Below are 16,229 nucleotides of genomic sequence, written 5' to 3'. Positions count from 1 at the left end.
CTCCATTGAAAAGGATGAGTAGAATATGAATTTGTTGCTTTTGAGAGTTTTTAAGTTTGCATTTGAACTCGTTTTTTCATAATCAAGTTCTTTCATAAATAAGCACACATTTACATATCGAATTTTTGTTTAATTTGGCATTTTTTCAGTTTAATTGACTTTTTTTTAAAAAAACTCTAAAATTCACGAATTTGAATTTTTATAAATAGGCTTTCCCCTATTGCTCATAAGTATTCATTGACTGTTTATACTGCTTATGTCTATTAGCACAGAGACATGAAATAATGAATGTTTATAAGATTTTAAAAACTAAGTAATTTAAAGGACATGTAAAGTCTATTTCACTTATTGCCACCCTATTTTATTTTATTTTATCCTATGCTTATTTTAGTTCATATTACTCAATTGTACTCTATGGTACCTTAATGTATGGTATTTTATGTTTATTTGACAAGCTTAAGCAAGTTTATTTGATATGTTTGGAAACCAATAAAACATTTCAGTGTTTAAAAAAAAGTCTATTTTCACTTTGGTGCCAAAATCTTAGGAACTCCCAAAGCCAATGCTTCTGTTAGGAGAGAATTGCACTGGCACATTTTACTTACTTCTCTACTAGACATCCCTTGAACATATTCCTTCTCAAGCATGCATAGTAGAGTAAACATGGCAAGATTTATTCTACTGCATATGTCAAAGGAATGAAAATCTTATGGTAAGGAGAGCAGTGCTTAGTCTTTTTCACAGGCCAATGCCGTTTTCTCATAACAGGAACACCACAAAGAAACCCTGTTTCAATCTGTTTCACGGGGGGGTGTCCTTTTGCATGCTATAACGTTCATCAGTCAACTGCGATATTCAGTATATGTTTTATTCCATAACACTAGGATATTCATTATATGTTATTTCCTTGGTATATACCAGTGATCTCCAACCAGTGGCTTTTGCTCCCAGTGACCTTAAAGCAGGTGCTTATTTTTGAATTCCTGGCTTGGAGGCAAGTTTTGGTTGCATAAAAACCAGATCTACTGCCAAACAGAGCCTCCTGTATTCTGCCAGTCCACATTAGGGCTACCAATAGTCAGTCACAGCCCTTATTTGCCCACCATGTACTTTTTGCATGCCTGTGCTGCTCTCAAACTTTTTTTTAGATTTGAAAGTGGCTCATGGGTAAAAAAGGTTGGGGACCCCTGGTTTATACAATGCTTAGGTTTGATGACCTGGTTCAACATTTAGGGGGTCATTTGTTAAATACAAATTTTTCTGATTATTTTATTAAAACAACTTCAACCAAACTCCCATCCAGAATTTTACTTTATCAATATATTAACATGAAAAAATCGGTTGCGGGAAGAGACTCAATAAAATTGTGAAGAAATCCGAATTGTGTAATTTTTTAGGATTTGGCGCCCGAAATCCGCTAAATATTGAGATTATCGTACAAAACCCTGAACAGATTATGATATCTTCTAATTAGAAAAAGGACATCTGCCATTGACTTCTACATGACCTGGGCAGCTTGAGATGTAGTATTTTTTTGGACTTTTAGTAGCCTTGGGGTATAATACATATTTTTCCTACGAAAAAATTGTGTTTTCCCCTTTTAAACACAGACCAGAAAAAAATGGACTTTATTAAATAACCCTCTAATTGTCAGATAGGCTTTTAATGAATAGCTATTGCTTTTGTGTAATTATCTTTATGCTGATGTTGATTTACAACATTTTTGGTGCATGAACAATAAACATAAACAGCATTAAAGAATAAAACAACATCAGTGGTACTTCCACTGCCCCCCCCCCATTCCAGCTCACACAACAGTTTGTAGATTACAAGGGAATTAAAATTAGTCCCTGCCACTTTATAAAATGATGCAGTAAATATTGATTTTATTTTTTGTCTATTGTTGTTTGTTAGCGTATGGACAGAAGAGATACAATGCACATTAATTAACGCATCTATAACAGAAACCTTCAACTGCTCCTTCAGTTGTGGTCCAGACTGCTGGAAAATCTCTCAGTACCCCTGTCTACAGGTTTATGTTAACCTGAATTCTTCAGGACAGAAGATCCTTCTATATCACACAGAAGAAACCATGAAAGTGAATTCTGAGGTAAAAAAGTAAATGAATTTAATGTTAAAGATGTATGTTTTTGTTATACAATGAGCACTGTACTTATGCAAAGCTAAACTTGTTAAACCAAGTTAAAAAGATTAATTCTAATCCTGGTTAGAAAATATTCATGGATATGTAATTGTATCTATAGACAGGGTCGGACTGGGCCGGCAAGATACCTGGAAAAAACCCGGTGGCCCCTGCCCTCATAGGCTCCTGCTGGCCCAACGTGGCTCCCCCAGAAACACTGGCTCCTGCACTGCTTTGGCATTCATGCCGCAGTGAGAATTTGGAGGTCAGGAGGGGACCCCCAGGGACTGCAAGGAGGGACCTTCATTTGCAGCCCCTGTGGGCCCCCAAGGCTCCAGTCCAACCCTGTCTATAGACATAACAGCAGCATGCTACTGCCAGCTCCCACAACATCTACACACAGTGAAAATGATTATCATTTATAATCACATCTATATATATATATATATATATATATATATATATATATATATATATATATATATATATATATATATATATATATATACTGTACATGCCTCTTTTTGTTTCTTTTGAAACCTCTTTTTTTTTTGAAGACCCTCAAATATGTATCTGCAGAACTGCAATTGTAGATGGTATTTGTAAACTGTGCATTAACTCCAATTTACTATTTGTGTGAGCCTAGGCTGAGCACAAGCAATGGGTGCAAAGTAATCAGTTGTAGACTATAGAGAAACATTGTTTTTTTTTTGTCAGAAGAACAGTATGTTATACGTTTGTATGAGGAACAAAGATTGCACAGAGACCAACGTATGTAAATTCTAAAAACTTGCTTAAAAGAAAGCCATTCCTATAACAAAGTCATCAACTCAACTGTACTCTATATTTAATAAACTGATTTAAAAATATTTTGTTTTTAAGCTATTTACCAATTAATTTGTAAATGTCTCAACCTAATACATTTATTCCAGCTGCAACAAAAACACTCATGCTGTTAGTCACTGTCAAATTTCCCCAGCTCAAACTGCACTACTGACAAACAGCATAGTTTGGCTGTGTAACCTGTGGGAAACATGTAAGGCTAAGGAAGCAATGAAAGTTTTACTTTTCCTTAAAAGCCATCTACTGACAAAAAATTGCTTTGTGCCCACATGCGCTGTACAGTGACAGCTGCTGAAGTCAAGCTCATGTAAGTAAGACAGTATTGCATATATATAGTCAGTAGTATGTTTTCCTTCATCCTTACAATGGTAGCTATTCATTTTTATGACAAGACAACGTAATAAGGAATGAGCAGCAATACAGTATCAGTGATGGGCCAGAACCCAGTGGGCATCTGTGGGCCTGTTACCAGCAACAGCAAAGAGCTACATCCAAAATTCTGGAAATGTCAAGTGCAAACACATCTTAGCTGTCACTAGATTTTCAACCATGAGGGTTGCAGCACTGCAGTGACTGAAGAAGGCCCTACATAGAATGACTGATGGGCCCAGTTGTTGGATACTAGTAGACTTGGTCAACCCCATGGATGGCAAAACAATAATCGGTTCTGTTTATTTTAGCCAATGACTTTAATGAGTGGAAAGGAAGTGAGGAGGAGTGGATGGACAAAGGGACATATATCGGGTTATACTTTGAGAGGATCAAAAGCAGAAAGAGGACTTTTATGCATTAATCTTTTGTAAAAAGGATTTTTTCTATGGTTAATCAACTAATTTTCTATGGTTAATCACAAATTTCAGAATATTTGTTTTCCATCCTTTACATGAGCAGCAGTGTCAAAGAAACAAACATCAAGACCAGCATTTTCCAAAAAATAACCCAAATAAATTCACAGAATAGACTTTGCACTGCTATTTATGAGAGATCAAAGTGAAGAATAAAATCATAAATTAATGAAGTAAGCAAAATGGTATAAAACAGCGGAAATATCATAAATGAACAATTTAAGCTGGCCTTAAGAGTCTAAACTACCATGCTCAGTGTAATAAAACCAGTGTTTGATGGAAACTAAGTAACCAATGTAAAATAGCTACTTATGCAATTTTTACGTTTCAAGATTAATTACTGTAAATTAGTTATGGTTCATGGGAGAGTCAGCAAGATGTAATATTGTATTACTGTTTTTTACAATTATGTTACTTTGCAACAAATATGCCAATATCTCTCTCTACAGTCACAAACAGTAAAAATTAAAAAAAAATATGCATTATGTAGTCTTTTGACCACCCAAGCACAAATTACTACTTCCTGCCTATAGAAGAAATATGAAGCTCTTGTCTCAGATGCATTTTGTTACATTTCAAAGGTTAACTTTGATCCCTGTCCCTCTTAGTGAGCTTGTTAATGGGTAAATAACCTCAAGCAAGGGCTCAATAGCAAGCAGTTCTAAATGACAAGTCCCTTCCACTGGTGAAAGGAGTTATATTATGCAGTAAAAGCAATTTTAATTGAAATCAAAGTATGTAACTGGATTTTGAGGATTCACTACACCCCCAGATATAAAGGTTGCCAATTCTTATCCTACGACTAGACCAAACTTATTTCTTGAAGCATCCATTGTTACTGTTAAGACAAAACATAAGGTGTCTAAACCACCAGAAGAATAAAATTCTTGCATTTTTTTTTCTTTGTTGTTCTTTTGTGAGGTCACCACTAAATTATCCTTGTCTGTGGTCCTGAAGTTGGACTTGTTAGTTAACACTGCCATTTCCTTAATATTACACATTATACAAGCTTTATGTGTTTTTCCATATTTTTTATCAGCACCAATTTTGAACATACACACCAGTCTGATACTGCAGACATTTCATCTTTAAAAAATATGTTATTTTCTACAGCACCTTTTTGCATTACTAAGATTCTGAGACATGCAGCTGCGCACAGTGATTCCTGGCGGCACTGACAAGTCTGAATAGAAAATAGCATTTTTTGAAATCCGTAGGGCCAATGAACTTGACACATACTACAACTGGAGCAGTGATCTATGAAAGAAGTCTGCTGTTTACCGAACACTCAATCTCATCTATTATTTCCTTTCATTATCTGCCAAGATGGTTGACTTTACTTTTGCAGCAGCAATAATTGACACCAAACATAATTTTGTTAATACTTTTAGAAGACAGCAGATGGAAAATGAAAAGCAGGATTTTGGAGTAATCCCTACTTCCCCTTTTCTTCTCTGAATCTGCTACCTACATGAAGTTGTTCTGCTGATGATAACAAAAACAGAGATCATGTTTCCATTGCAGATTAAGTGATTCCTTTTTTAACTAGTATAGTTGCTTTTTGACAGGTGTAGAATATAGCTCTGTAACTTTTCCTTCATGAAAGTGTGATATTTTTTGGAAACAGTAACTGGAAGTGTCTAAATATATAAACATTAGTGAAATCATACAAATATCAGCTTTGTTATTTTGTTTACCCTGGTATTTGGGAAGAAGCAATATATGATTATTGAGACCAATGTCATGAAGGGGGCATCAGCACTATATCAGTCTTAGAATGATGTGATGTATGAGTTATATCAAAAGCTAATGGTTGCCAAGCTAGCAAACCTAAACACTTAGTCCAAGATTAGTAACATGGCACTTGATTTTACTAACATTGATGGGTTTCTAGAAGAACTTCTGATTTTAGGAAGCAGCTACAAGAGTTAATGCAGCATTTGTTTCTGTCACATTTTAGTTGCTGGAGAGAAAGGAGGGCGCCTTTTTATGCTAAAGCCCCCTTATAAGCATTTGTTGGTCAAGGCTACAACAGATCCTTGTACCTGCCGCAGCCATAATGGTATGGTTACCTGGAGCATGCCAGCATTGGGCTGTGGACCAGGGTGCAGTACTGCCAGTGCTGCAACTCTAAAATATATGCTCACTAAGGGGCAGATTTATCAAGGGTCGAATTGAAAATTAGAATTAGAGTTTTTTTTACATGGTTAAAACTGTCAAATTCGACTAGGGAGTTATTCAAATTTGATTTGAGTTTTTCAAAAAAATTTGAATTTGATTTTCGAGATGTATCCTACTCTGGCCCTTAAATTTGATTATTCGCACCTAAAACCTGCTGAATTGCTGTTTACGTCAATGGGAGACGTCCAGGGATCAATTTGTGAGTTGTTTCGGAGAAAAAAAACTCAAATTGAGTTTTTAAAATTCAAATGGAATTTAATTAGAATTTGATTCGACTTTTCGGGTCTTCATCCTAAATTTAAAATTTTGATTTTATTAATAAATTTTGAATTTCAATTTTTTTTTATAAATGTGCCTCTAAGGGTGAGCTTTTGCTTCCCCCCCCCCCATAGTGCTCCTGTACTTGCATTTGTGGCAGTAGAACACGACGCCTCTTATCTTTCCTTCAACAGAACCTGTTGTATTACATAAACCTTTTTTCAGTTTTAGTCACAACCTAATTCCTATATAAATAATTCATTTGATATCATTTACCACTGATAACCATTCTGCCTGTCTTTGTTTTATTTCTTTTATTTCTATGCAGCTACTTTCCATCCAATCAATGAGAAGTGATCAATAATTATTCCCATAATCATAGCCTATTAAAGAAATATGTTGAAAAACTAGTGCTTGAAATATGAATATGCTGTTTTAAATAACCAATTACTGCCAAGCCACACATTCTCCATTCACTTTGAACTCCTATTCATCGATAGACTGTGAAATACTGTCTTTTGAAACTGCTTATCATGGATTTTTTAATCCAAAATGAAAATACATAAAATATAACTAAAGCACTTACTGTAAATCCAACCCTTTATAAATATGTTTCCATCTTGGATCCTTACTTGACTGCAAGTTAAGGGCCTATTTATAAAACATCAAAGTAGAGAAAAAGATTGAAGTTTGCAAATTTCTTACCTATTCTTTGTATAAAAATAATTTGACTGGAATAGTTAATTCCATTTGACTGCAGCTTTTTCATCTAATCTCCCCAACTTCAGCAAGCATTTCTACAGATGTACAAGTAGTAAGCATTACTATAAATAGGGCCCTAAAAGGAATATTTTCCTTTTGAAGCCTCACTTAACTGTACTTGCAAAAAAAACGACAGGTTGTCCAGAGTTTCTTGACTTGTGGGATCACTTGAAAATGTCTTTGTCTTATTTATAAATCCCTCATTTGCACTTGTTTAATCATTAAGCTTTCTTAATCTACGAGCCTTCATCCACCAAGCATTAATAGTGTAATAGTACTGTAGTGCTATAATAAATTGAGTGGCACCGTCTCTATTATGAGCTTACTTTCAAATATATTTGTGCCACGGCTGAGACCTTTTCTCTCAGGTGTAAGCCCTCGCAACGGTGTGGGGGCAGGGTGTAGTGCAACTGTAACAATGTGCTTATGCACAAGAACTGGGCGCCAGTGGTTGTTTTATGCTTAACCAGGAACTTAGTTTATTTACAACACAATATCCACAATGGAGTTCATAGGACAAATAGCATAAAGGATAGCAGTATACTGACAGCACCAAGAACAGCTTGATCCCTGCAGGCAAGGGAACAGTTACAACAGTAGTTGAGCAGCAATTGAGAAGGTACCCCAGCTTTCAGCCTGTGCCCTAAGTGGAACCTAGGGGAAATTCTACCATCCATAAGTCTATGCACTTAGTCCCTACTTCTGGGTTATTAGTACCAGTATCTTAATCCCACTGACTCTTCTCGTCGGAGCCTTGAGCTGCTCAACTATATAACCTATCTATCACTCCTAGAGTGATCTATGAAAGATTATAGCTATCCACTTTACTAGGGCCTAAGTGCCTAGGTTCCACTACCCATTCCCTTCCTGCCTGCTTGGCAAGGGCTAAAGCAATGGTCTCAGACCGCATGGTTACCTATACCTTTATTCTATAGCACAGTGCCATTTACAGTAAACTGTGATAACAACAGGGGCTTACATAAGCAGAGCAAAGACACAAATCCCCATCAGGACCCATCTAGGCATCTATAATACTGAGGATTTGCCTGCCAATATTATGTGAGGGTGTCTAAATTATCACATCCCTATGTTGCTCCTCAGTGTCTAATTTTCCAATCACAATATTTAGCCACAATTAGCTCCTGCATTATAGTAGCTTACGCACACACATATACTGTATGTGATCACCATACCCAGTACATCTACTAAATCCTACTAATACCTACTAAACCTTCTAAATCCTACTAATACCTATTAAATCTACTAAAAATTTGAGCTTTTATAATTTAAATAAACCCAACAGAATAGTCTGGATTTATGCAGCTTAGTTACCAAAAAATGCAAGGTACTTTTTTCATATCACAGAGATTTTTTTTTTTAATGACAAAATGATTTGCTTGAAATAGAATCTATGGGAGATGGCCTTTTTCTGTAAGTTTACAGATAAGATATCCCATACATGTTTATATGCTGTATATGTATTTTAAATACAGGTGTGGGATTTATTATCTAGAAAGCTTTGGACCTGGGGGTTTTCTGGATAAGCTTTTTTCCCCCCATAATTTACCATGCATAACAGTAAGCCTACTAAAAAACATTTAAACATAAAATAAATCAAATATGACTGTTTTGCTGCCAATATGGATTTAGGCTAGGTTAGCACAGAATACAAGGTTATGTTAAGAGAAACAGGAAATGATTTTTAAAAATTTTAATTATTTGCTTAAAATGGACTCTATGGAAGATGTTCCCACAGTTCAAAGCATTCTGATTATTTGATTTCCAGATAAGAGCTGCTATACCTGTACTAGTGCTGAATTTTATATACAGAATTTACTGTACCAATTCCGAGGTTCAGCAGCCCTATGACATTAATGGTCTGTGTATTTAAAGGAGAGCTAAACCCCCAAACTAATGAAAACCCCTACCCTCCATAGTCCCCCTCCCTGTTCCCCTGTACAGGTGTTAATACCCCTAAATGCCCCTAAGTCTTTAATTACCCCTTGATGCAGAGTCAGCGCAGCAGAGCTCACGGGCGACATTTTCACTGCTTTAGGAGTATTCAGTAAGTAAGTGGCGTATCTGCGCATGCGCTGTTGTAGCAGTTTTCTGGTCCCGAACAACTGCTGTCAGGTATCAGGGCGAGTCTGAAGGTATAAGCCTCCCCCACGCTTCCCACTGAGCTGCGCCCTGAGGGTTGGTACAGGACAGTCCCAGATAAGGAATAGCAGGAGTGCCGATTGAGCCCGCAGAAATAACAGTTTGTGAATAAGGACTCAGTACTTATCTGCAAATGAAGAGACGAAGTCAGGAACAAACCGGGTCATACACGGGAGACAATCAGGAAGCTGGAGCCAATTTGGGAGTAAACGAGCAGAGTATTCAGGAGAAGCCAAGGTCGAAATCAGAAGTATCAATCACAAAGATCCAGGGATAATCAGAAGAATAGTCAGGAACAAGCCGTAGTCGTAATCAGAAGAATCATCAAAGTCAAAATGCTTAGTGTCAGTAGAGACGATCACCTCGCATTGAGCCTAGGCCTGAGCGTCCTTTTAACCTCAGGACGCATGCTTGCGTCAGGACCCGCGCGTGCGCCAGAACACGCGCCGGCGTTAAAACGCGCGCGCATCAGAACATGCGCACGCGCCAACAACAGGCGCTGGCGCAGAGACACTGGCCGTTTTGCGTGGTGACGTCAGCTCAACCCGGAGCTGTTCTGCTGAGCCCTGACAACTGCGCATGCATAGACAGCCACGGAAATTGCTGAAGAGACCTGAAGATTCCCGAAGCGGTGAAGATGGCGCCCATGTGCTTGTTATGTAAGGTTTTGCTTTAGCTTTATATTAAAGCGAAACTGATACATAAAAAAATATAAAAATCATAGGAACGTGTCAGTATCAAGTAAATGCTGCAACCGGAATAGTTCACCTCAAAGCCGCTTCCAACCCCCGTGAACCTGTGTGCAGCCAACCCGCTGATGCTACTAATGGATCATTTGCGTTGCATCGGTGAAGCTGGGCTGGGGGCGGAGAAATCCTTCCATAAGCTGAATTCCTGTTTTCAATCAAAATTAGCCTATGTAAGGATCGCGTCGCCCCCAGCCCAGCATCACTGAAACTGTACAGAAGATCATTTAGCAGGGTCCGAAAGTCGGATGAACGCAGGTTTGCAGGGGCTGGGGGTGGCTTTGAGGTTAACTATTCCGGGTGCAGCATTTACTTGATACTGACACTTTCCTAAAATATCGCTTTAAGCAGAATAGCTTTATATATTATTGTAGCTCTCAATGTCACATCTGGATTACCTGCAAGATGTAATTCTATTTTTTACATGTCATTTAAAATGATGACATTTTTTTTGACATCCACCCTCCTGCTCCACTGATTTTCCTCCCTCACCTCCCTTCTTCTGCATTGTCTTCTTTATTACTTCTAGGATAACAGAATGATCTAGATTAAACGTCGCACCTGCAAGCATTATGGCATTGTTGGTGCTCAATGGTGTGTAAAACATTCAGGTCTTTCATCTTTGGCCTTCCAGGTGTCTAGGATTTGGTTGATTGCTTACTGATTATAAAATGTGGACACTGGGACTTCATTTCGTAAGGTTTAATACCCAGAATATAATGAATTGTTGTAGCAGATGTGAACAATGCTGGTAGAAACAGAGGAAGATGAAGGTCACTCAAAGCCGGCAGCTATCGTTTGTTCTTAAGCATTTAAAGATAAAGGAAGCCAGGATTGAAACTATGTTTCTGACTAATGTAATACAGATTAAGATAGACAGATTGTGTTACCTTAATTTAAATGAATAAGTGTTACCACCTAGTGTCACCATGTGAATTTCTACTATGATAGATATAAACAGGTACCCAAACTATTGCTATTTTAGAAAGATTTGGGTTTTTTTTCTTAAACTAATCTAAAAGATTAGAATATTTATTATTCCTGCACTCCTTCAAACTTTTTTTTCTTGCAGCAAAAGATCTGTCACATCGTTTGGAATATGAGCATCCCAGGTTGCTGTATTCTGTAGACCACAGCAGCTCTCCATCTTTGATTATGTTAGGCCATCTTTTGTGTTAGAGTCCTGCAGCAGGTCGGGTACCCGCGGGTTACCTGAAAAAAAAAGCGGGCACCCTGCGGAATGAGGGGAGGATTTTCAGGTGCGGGTATAGCTGGGGGGCCTGCGGGTCGCAGGTCGGGTTGCGGGTCTCATCTAGATTTCTTATCTTATGTAATATTGTCTTTATTTTACTTCTTTTAAAGTTTTACAAAACGTTTTCTGTCCCGCCCACTTTTGATGACGTCACTTCCAGTTTTCAGCACCATCACTTCCTGTTTGATGGTAATCGACGGGTTGTGGGTTGGCTTGCAGATAAGGCAGTTGCGGGTCCGGGTCGGGTAGCGGGTAGTGGGTAAATATGCGGGTTGTGGTTCGGGCTGCGGTTTGCCATTACACCATTTTTTTTCTGTGAATTTCATTTAACACAGCATAATAAATTGGCCTCTTTATGTTGTCGGATGGTTACTGTGAGCAGCCCCGAGTATGGGCTGTGAAGACAATAGAAGATGGGGAGATATTGGGGGCATCAGCTATTCTTAACCGCTAAAGGCAGTAGTACTTCGGGCTGTTTCTGAAGCTCAAAAACATAAGAGGGCTTAAGTCCAATATTTGAAAATAAATTGCTATGTTTTGCGAGAATTCACGCTTAATAGAGGGTGCTTGCTATGTAGCTCTGCTCCTACTTTTGCATATGTACCAATACAGATCCAAATTAGCACATGTTCTGCTGTGGAGCATGATGTTCTTTACATCATTTGGATGAAAATGTCATTACTTATGGCATGCAGTATCAATAAAGGCATTAGTATCCATATTGCCGGTGGAAGCAGGGTAACTGCCCCTGCCATTTTGGACTGCAGAAGTGTACGCTGGAAACTCAACCCTATCTTCATCTCACAATAGGAAGTAGAACTCATAAACCGTATACAGGTATGGGACCTATTATCCAGAATGCTTGGGACCTGGGGCTTTCCATAATTTGGATCTTCATACATCATGTCTACTAGAAAATCATGTAAACATTAAATCAACCCAATAGGCTGGTTTTGCTTCCAATAAGGATTAATTATATCTTAGTTGGGATCAAGTACAAGCTGCTGTTTTTTTATTAGAGAAAAAGGAAATCATTTTTAAAAATTTGGATTATTTCATTATGGAGTCTATGGGAGACGGCCTTTCCATAATTCAGAACTTTCTGGATAACGGGTTTCTGGATAACGGATCCCATACCTGTATAATTGCATTGGGGGTGGAGCATGCATGTTCTTATAACTTTTGTTTACAAATATTACCCTTTCATAAAATGTTTGGGAATACAAAGGCCACCACTCACACCTGACAAATCTCTGGCTGTGAAAATGTTAATTTATCCTTTTATAATGGGAGGGCCTTTTTCCCTGTGATTACATGTAGCCTTCTTGATATTATCAGATTCCACCCTGCTGTTTATTCAAGACTTTTTGTTCGCTTGAAAGGCTGCCAGCGTGCTCACCTGCTGCCAGAGTTATTTCTAATGCCTTTCCACATCTCCTTGAAATGGTAACTTGTATAGTGTTTCTGTTTTATATACAGTATATCTGGGTATGCATCTGGAAGAGTCGGTGCAAATGAGTTATTATATGTACTTATTGTATACTTTTCAGCAAAAGAGTTGCTTAAAGGGGAAGTGTATCTTAAATTAATTTTTAGTATGATGGGATTCGGGGGCTCTTGATAGTCAATTTTCATTTTTTATGTTTTGTCATTTTTTAATGAATTACATTATTTGTCGTGCAGCTGTCAGGCTTGGTTTTTTAAGTGCTGTCTGGTAGTTAGGTTGTCTAGACTTAGGGGGCTATTTTCTAAAACTTGAAATTTTTTTATTAAAACGAATTTGACCAAACTCCCATCCACAATTATAATTCGAAAAAATGAGTTTTTGGAAAAGACAGAAAAAAGTTGTGAAAAAACATGAATACGATTTTTTCAGATTTGATTCCCTGAAAACTCCTCATTTTTTGGATTATCGCACAAAACACAGGGCAGATCATGATATCTTCCAATTGTAAAAGGGATATCTGCCATTGACTTCTACATAACTTAACGGGTTTATGATGGAGTATCCATGTTCTTCTTTAAACATGGATGACATGCCCAAATGTTAGAAGGGCTACAGATATCAATTGCATATACTGTACACGTATTTGTATTTTGCAGCCATCCCCATGTAAAGCTACATTGCAAAATGTCTAACCATTCAACTTGCAGAATTAAGGTATATGACTAAATCTAAACCACATTCAATTGAATTAACCAATAAACAATTGTTCATTACACAGCAAGTAACAACACTAGCTGATGAAAATGTTTATCAAATTTGAAAACTACAAAGCTAAAACAAACAAACATACACATCACAACCATGAGGGCAGTTATTTATAATTTATCGTAAGGATACGGAACAGAGGCATTTGTGCAGTAAAAGCCCTTTCACCAGTGACCACTTCTTTATTGGAAAAGGCTGCCCTATGCCTAGGGTTGCCACCTGGCAGATATTTTACTGGCCTGGCCAGTAGAAATGATGGTTGATCCCAATGTTATTAATAGGGAAAAAAGATAAATATATAGGAAGACCAGTATTTGTTTCCAGAAAAGTAAGCAACCCTATATGCAGCTGATTTACTGGTAATCCAGCTGTAAAGCAACACCAAGTTAATAAATACTGATGGGCGAATTTGGGGTGTTTAGATTTGCTGCAAAATTCACGAAACGCTGAAAAATATGCCAGCAAATTTTTGAGGCGGATTCTCGAATTCATTCGCCGGTGGCGAATCGCGGGAGTTCGCTGCAAAATCGCGCCTGGCGAATAAATTCTCTCCTTCACTATTAATAAAGTTTCACAAAGGTAAACTCTCTGTAGCTGAGAATCTAATAATTGCACTAAATATCACTCCAGGTTTTGTATTTCACTTAAATCAGTCACAGTGATATCAAGATTAAAAAAGCCTTTGTAATATATTTTATTGCAAATGCTTTTTATTAGGTGCTTACACAATGTCCAGGTCTAAACATCCTTTATCACAGCATCACTGGACAGATTTACAAACACTGCACAAGTATGGTTACCAGTAGCAACCAATCAGTTCTTTGCTTTTGTATTCTGGCTTGTAGTAGAGACTCTTCTAAAATTGGCCATAGATGCAAAGATTTGATTGTACGAATCTTCGCTTGATTTTTGGGCCGTGTGTGGAGTGTCCCGACATTTTTCTAGCCATGGTGATTGGTCCTTCACACGATTGGACAGGTTAGAAAATTTCTGCCAGCTACCGATAATATCTCTGCATGTAATGCCGATCTGACGATTTCAGTGGGAGACTACCACCAGCTTTTGTCGGACCTATCTATCGCACGATTGCTGTCAGGGGCAGATCTGTTCTTTTACTACTTTATTTGAAAGGTTAATGGCAGGTCGGGAGATGGCACCAAACTATCGCCTGTCCAAACTAAAATCACTTGGGGGCACTAATTTGTAGCCACCCTCGAGTGATTATGATTGCTCAACAGAGACCCCGCTAGTGTGCGCCAAAGCCTACCTCTTCTTCCAATGTTCCTTTCAATAAAGGAATGAGCATGACTTGAAGTTCAGAATTGTTCAGTTATACCATTGGATTCTTCTCCTATGTATTTAGTGGCCATAACCACATTTAAGTAGATGAAATACTGCTGAATTGTATTTCTGTATTCCATTCTAAGAGTTAAGTAAAGAGTATGTAGTGATCCCTGCAATTACACACTGTAGGAAAAACATCTGCATTATGTCTTTTTCTTGTAAGATTAAAAACTGTCAGCACAAAATCTAAATGCACATATGCTATATATGCATACCTCTAACATGTTTTATGGCCGAATACACTCATACTGTATCCTTGTTCCAAGAGAACCTAGAATGAATTCTAGTTTACGATAACAGAAAATTTAACTTTAATGTAAATATAACATTATCTAAACTTTACATAATGAGGCCTACTCATGACACTAACGCCGTATCCTCCTGAAAATCTCTTACCCAAAACAAAGTTAATCTCACTGAAGAGTATTAAAAGTAATTACTGTGTGATAAATTGATCACACAGTTAAATGACTCTATATTCACACCTCATTTATAAACTGGTAAATGCTGCAATATAATTATCTATAATTCTCTGTAGAGTTGTAACAGTTCATTTCTTGGCTTACTGCTTACTCCATTTGTGATGGTTAGTAAATTCATCACAAGTGGTCTTTGAAGCGAGAATGATTGTGGTACTGTAGTCAACGTAGCCCTAATTTTTGAATTAACTTTTTTTATTATGGCATATTTAGAAATACTAAATAATTTAATTAATTGCTGATAAAATTGCACCAGGCGTAGGAATTAATAAGTAAAAATTAAAAATATAATAATAATAAATCAGACTTTGTGCTCACATGTGAAATAATTCTACATTTTTTTTTGTTTTTTTCAGTGTTCATATATACCCAGATGTGGGAAAAATTATGAAGAGTCGTTGTCAATTGTCAGTATCGTTATGGAAAATTTCCGGAAACATCAGCACTTTCCATGTTTTTATGACCCAGAAGGAAATCAAAAGAATGTCATTTTGACCAAACTCTACAGTTCTGATGTCTTATTCCATTCTTTGTTTTGGCCAACATGTATGATGCTTGGTGGGATTGTCATTGTAGCAATGGTAAAGTTAACACAGTACCTTTCTTTCATGTGTGAGAGAATCCAAAGGGTCAACAGATAGAAACACGCCCAGAAGTTGCTTTTTATTAAAATACTGTTATTGTTTTTATTTTTCATTCTTCACCAAAGAACCTTAAGTTTGTAATGTGCCAGTCTGTTTATAAGTTCCTTAATATATTCTTATATGTAGAGCAATAATGCAAACTCTGTTCTATATGCAAACATGATGTCAGAAAGATTTGGTTAATTTCCATTGTTTTAAATATTTAATTTTCAGCTGATACAGGGCTGGTTCAATCCACCGCCTGCCACACGGGACTGCAATGTATTTCTTAATAGGCAGGCATCTCTGTTAGTATGGGTCTGTATGTGTCATATTGGTACACAACAAGAAATGGAGGCTCTTCTTATAATACTGTGTTTA

At 37.3% G+C, this 16,229-nt stretch overlaps 1 protein-coding gene across 2 annotated transcripts in view; it reads left to right on the top strand.

The window, feature by feature from the left end:
• Nucleotides 1-15,921, top strand: part of kcnmb2.S (potassium channel subfamily M regulatory beta subunit 2 S homeolog) — a 206,929-nt gene extending 191,008 nt beyond the window's left edge. For both annotated transcript variants that reach the window (XM_018265695.2, XM_041564863.1), the window contains exons 5-6: nucleotides 1,915-2,110; nucleotides 15,582-15,921. In XM_018265695.2, coding sequence (XP_018121184.2) covers nucleotides 1,915-2,110; nucleotides 15,582-15,866 — 481 coding nt within the window. In that variant the 3' untranslated portion in view covers nucleotides 15,867-15,921. The remainder of the gene's footprint in view (nucleotides 1-1,914; nucleotides 2,111-15,581) is intronic.
• Nucleotides 15,922-16,229: the final 308 nt, after the last annotated feature.

Source organism: Xenopus laevis, chromosome 5S (genome assembly GCF_017654675.1).
Source record: "Xenopus laevis strain J_2021 chromosome 5S, Xenopus_laevis_v10.1, whole genome shotgun sequence".
In the NCBI taxonomy this organism is placed as follows: domain Eukaryota; kingdom Metazoa; phylum Chordata; class Amphibia; order Anura; family Pipidae; genus Xenopus; species Xenopus laevis.
This window is presented reverse-complemented; position numbering and strand designations above follow the sequence as displayed.